This window comes from Delphinus delphis, chromosome 15 (assembly GCF_949987515.2).
Source record: "Delphinus delphis chromosome 15, mDelDel1.2, whole genome shotgun sequence".
In the NCBI taxonomy this organism is placed as follows: Eukaryota; Metazoa; Chordata; class Mammalia; order Artiodactyla; family Delphinidae; genus Delphinus; species Delphinus delphis.
Genome location: NC_082697.1, coordinates 44,159,336 through 44,164,070, shown reverse-complemented (window position 1 = coordinate 44,164,070; position 4,735 = coordinate 44,159,336). Strand labels below are relative to the sequence as shown.

Sequence of the window (4,735 nt, the reverse complement as noted above, 5' to 3'; positions counted from 1 at the left end):
CGTCTCCTTCATCCAGGATGGACGTTGACATCTCCAACTGCATCTTCACGACAGCAACTACTCAGATTAAAACTGAGAAATTCGGCATGATCCAAATGTATAAAAATATTTGGATATTTGACTGAATTCAATTTTCTTCCAACTTTTGCTTTCTGAAACTTTCAGAACACTGCATATAAAATTCAGCCAGTTTCACCATCCCAGGAAAAGGGGCCCAGGAAATGTGTTATTAAAAAGACAGTGTTTCCTCTCTCCAAGAGAAATGAGGATGATTTAATGCTGCATGAGACCTTGGTCTCTGAGCCACAGACTGACTTTTGTGTTTGCATATCTCTGAGAGCAGATAATGCCAAAGCATTCACAGAGGGACACAGCCAAGATTCTAAGAGATGCCCCAAGAAGGACTGTTTAACTCGTCCCAACAAATAATCCTATAATATATTTTAAAACACTTAGGCGTAAGTCCTGTGTATGAAGTTGTTATGGTTACAGAAGGAAAAAATAAATATTTGTGCACACAGACATAACATGAAGTCCTTCTACAGTGAAAACAATCTCCACTGGAAAGGTCTCTGAAAGTCAGAGATGGAGCCTGGAGCAGACGGAGCTAGTGACGGGGTGGGGGCTCAGCCTTTAAAGGCACCTCTTGGCATCCACATTGTCCATGAGCCTGGTTTAATAACATAAAATGAGGGGGCTGGGGGAGAGAGGTGAACAGACACAAAACCCAAGAGCACTGTTATTTGTTTATTTTCCACTTGTGACGTCATAAGCAGGAGTTTTGCCTGTGTTCTAGTTTATCTCCAATAAATAAATAACTATGTACAAATGTGCTGAGTTTACAAAACGGTCGAGGAAAACCTTTGCATTACAAAAGATACATTTACATGATACGCTTTTCTCCATACACAGAAGCACGAAGCATTTCATTCCTAGCTTACTTGAACCAAAGACCCTGTGTGGCAATGTCTAAAGGTGGGTACCTAGGCTTTTCTACCAGAAAGCAAAGCTATAAAAGGAAAATTCCTCAGTTTCTTGAGAATATAGGGCCTGACTCGGCCTGCTACTTATTACTTATCCACATTTAATCTATTCCAGAATGTTGGAAGCTGTCTGGGACAGCTCTCCTCAAATATACGAAGCAGACAACCCCCTGCTGATCTCATTAAAATGCAGATTCTTGTGCAGTAGGTGGGATGGAGCCTGAGTGTCTGCATTTCTAACCAGCTGGCAGGGGCAGCTCCAGCCTCTTGTCTCTGGACCACGTTCCAAATGGCTGGGCTTAGAAGGCCCCTCCGAACTGGGAGAACTTCTCGAGGGCCTGATCAAGGTGAGGCCCTCATTGGCCATGCTCCAGGCTGCATCCCCAAGCTCCCAAATTCAAGACACCAGTAGAGCTGGTTTTATTTGGGCCTACAAATGACACGAACGGTAAGAGTCCAAATGGTCATTGGCATGAATCCTGCAGCTCAAAACTTTCTTACACTGTCTCCCGGGAGGTGCTTCCATCTTCTCTCAGTTTAGAGCGACCATGTGAACAAACATTTTCAACATTGTCAAAAATAACTCAATAATAATAGGAATAATAATAATGGGAAAAGACACTGCATAAGAAGCTTAACAACAATGACTACTTTTCAGTCCAAATCAAAACAACAACAACAATAAAACGGAGGTTCATTGTTTAAAAATAAAAATGAAAATCTCCTTGCGTTGAATTCCTGTGATAGTCCAGCAACATTAGTCTAACAAATGCCCTTCACATCTTAACCTTTGTTAAAATGATATTGCTGTGGAGGCCTGAAATTTCAGGACAAATTAGCAAATTTGCTGAAAGAACAAATTCCCAAGCATTCTTATTTCTAGTGTTTTTGTTTCTGTTTCACATAACAGTTCTGCCCAGGCAGACAGCTAAGGGCAGAAGTAGGGTCCAATACAGGTAGGGTGGCTCAGGTGGGTTGGCCGAGTTCCTGGGAGGGGTAAATTGGGAGAAATGAAAGGGCTGAAATGCCGCTTGGCTTCATAAATGCGAGAGGGCTGGAAAACATAGTATAAGGGCCCCAGGACAAGTGGGAGCACATAAATATATAGACAGGGAAGGGGAGAGAGGGGAAGGGAGAAAGGAGGGAGAGATACAAAGTGAGTGCCGGAGACACAAGGGTAAGGGAAAGAAGCCGAAGAACAAAAAATACTTACAAAATAAATATCTTGGTCATTATCTATGACTCAATTACACTTCACTTAGTCCACTGGGATGAAGTCTGCCCCAAGGCTACCAACCAAGAACACTCACCCCTCCTGTGCCCCTCGGTGAGGGCATCGGACACTTCGCAATCTTGTCACTATAAAACTGCCAACTCTGCCCACTTGTCCGATGACATCATAGAAATGGCTGGGGCCATACTTCTTCCAACGCGCCCCCCCCCGCCCCCACAGCCAAGTGTAGAAGCAGCGAGAGAAGAGGAGCGAGCGTCTTCTCCGGTTCTGACGCCAGCCAAGGTGCTTTGGGGTAGTGGGAGAGAAAGGCTGGAGAGGGGAGGAGCAATGAGGCCCAGGAGGGAGGAAAAGGCCACCCAACACCTGGGCCAGGGAGGGAGGTCCCTCAGAGTTTCTGAGGCGTCCGCTCGGTCTTCACGTGCTGCAGTACCACCTCCTTGGAGGGGACCCCGCACTTGTACTCCAGCTCCGCCCGCGAGGTGCCTTGCTTCTTGCGCAGGTGGCAGAGGAGCGCCAAAAGCGCCACGACCAGAGACAGGCTCGCGATGGAGATGCCGACGAGCACACCCGAATGCAGAGGCCCCGCGGGCGGGGGCGAGGGGCGAGGGGTGGCTCCGGGAGTCGGGCTGCCCGGGAGCGCCCCAGAGCCGCCGTCCTCCTCGTCGCCGCCCTGGTCGCGGTCGCTCACCTTGATGGGGTCACAGTCGGTGCCAGCCTGGCCGAAGAGGGCCGTGTCGGGCCCGCAGATGCACTCGTAGGTGCCGGGGAGGTTGCGGCACTCGCCAGGGCAGTAGCCGTTGTTGCACTCGTTGATGTCCGTGCACACGGAGCCCTCGTCCAGGATGTAGCCCTCGGGGCACCGGCAGACCGCCAGGTTGTTGGGGTCACAGTCGGCCGGGCACGAAGTCTGGTTGCAGAACATCTGGCACCTGTGCGGGGCGTGGGGGATGGGCACGAAGCCCTCGGCGCAGATGCAGAGGTAGTCAGTTCTGCCCATGGGCTGGCACTGGTACTCGCAGTTAGTGCCGAAGCACGGGTCCACAGTCTCCACGCACTCGCCGTCCACCAGGTCGAAGCCGGAGAAGCAGTGGCACTGGAAGCCGCCCTTCGTGTTGACACAGCTCTGCGGGCACGGACTGGGCACCTGCGTGCAGTCATCCACGTCCTCACACCGGTGCTGGTCCGCAGCCAGCCGGTAGCCCGTCGCGCACATGCACGTGTAGTTGGTGGGCGCGTCGGGGAAGCCGGGGACGCAGAAGTGCTCGCAGAGTTGGTGGCACGGGTGCTCGGCCGGCACCGCACAGGAGCGCCCGTCCGCCTGCAGGGCGGTGTCGGCGGGGCAGAGGCAGCTCGACGCCCCGGCGGTCTCGTTGCACGCGTGCTCGCAGCCGCCGCCCTCCACGCTGCAGGCCCAGGCGCCCGGCGCCTCCCGGCCCCAGCGCGCCTCGGCCTCAGCGGGCGGCACCGCGCACTCCAGCTTCACCCCGAGGGGCATCACGGCGGCCGAGCTGCCCAGCGGCAGCGCTTGGAAGTCCGCGCCGCGGGCCCCGAACGGGGTGCTGTAGGTGACGGAGACGCCGGCGGCCGCCGCGGCGCCGGGCTCCACAACCAGCGGCCGGCAGGAGGCGGCGAAGTTGAACTCGCAGAGGAAGCCGTTGGCCTCCGCGCCGCACTGCAGCTCCTCCCAGGCCGGCTCTCCCGGTGCCAGAGCCCCGGCCGCCGAGACGGCGACGCACAGCGGACCGCAGAGGGGCGTCCCGTCGTCGTGATGCCGCGCCCACCTGCTGTAGCTGGTGCGGTTGTCGCCCGTAACCCACTGGAAGCCGCGCAAGGGCTCGTGGTGCCCCGGGTCGCCGCAGCCGGGCGGGAGCTGCAGGCCGATCCAGAGCCGCGGGCCATCGCCGCCGTCGCCACTCAGTAGCAGGGAGATGACATCCGCTGCAACCGAGGAGCGCACGGTCATCAGGTGGCCCCGCAGCTGCTCGCAGACCCGACTGGCGGCGAGGAAAGTCGCGGGACCCCGGAAGAGAGCGAAGCAGTCGTGCTCGACGCACTGGCTGCCGAGGGGCTGCGGCTCCGGGGGCGCCGGGAGCCCCAGGCCGGCGGGGGCCAACACGCCGAGGAGCAGGACGCGGAGCATAGTGTCCGCACGCCGCGCGCAGGGGCCCGGCCGGGGCTGAGAGGCGCAGGGCGCCGCCGGCGACAGCCGCTCGCGTCGGTCCCGGACTAGGCGCGTCCGGCTGCGTCGCGCAGCCCCAGCGAGGCAGCCTCTGACAGGCGGGCGGGCCAGGGCCCGAGTTTATAAGTGCGCGGCCCCCCTCCCTGGACGTTCGGGAAAAGGAAGGAAGTGCCTGGTGGGAAGGGCTGATGCTGCATTCTCGGATTACTGGGTTCTCCGGGCGCCCTGCGCCCGCCCTCGCGCCCGGGATCACCTCGCGGGGATGAGTAAACTCGGTCCCGGCTGGGAGGTCCTCGGGCGGGGCCAGCAGCGCAGCCTCCCGGGAGGACAGCACCTCTG

At 56.9% G+C, this 4,735-nt stretch overlaps 1 protein-coding gene across 1 annotated transcript; it reads right to left on the bottom strand.

The window, feature by feature from the left end:
- Nucleotides 1–727: 727 nt before the first annotated feature.
- THBD (thrombomodulin) lies at nucleotides 728–4,474 on the bottom strand. Its single transcript, XM_060031287.2, has one exon. The coding sequence runs from the start codon at nucleotides 4,355–4,357 to the stop codon at nucleotides 2,603–2,605; it is 1,755 nt and encodes a 584-aa protein (XP_059887270.1). The 5' UTR covers nucleotides 4,358–4,474; the 3' UTR covers nucleotides 728–2,602.
- Between the last annotated feature and the right edge of the window lie 261 nt (nucleotides 4,475–4,735).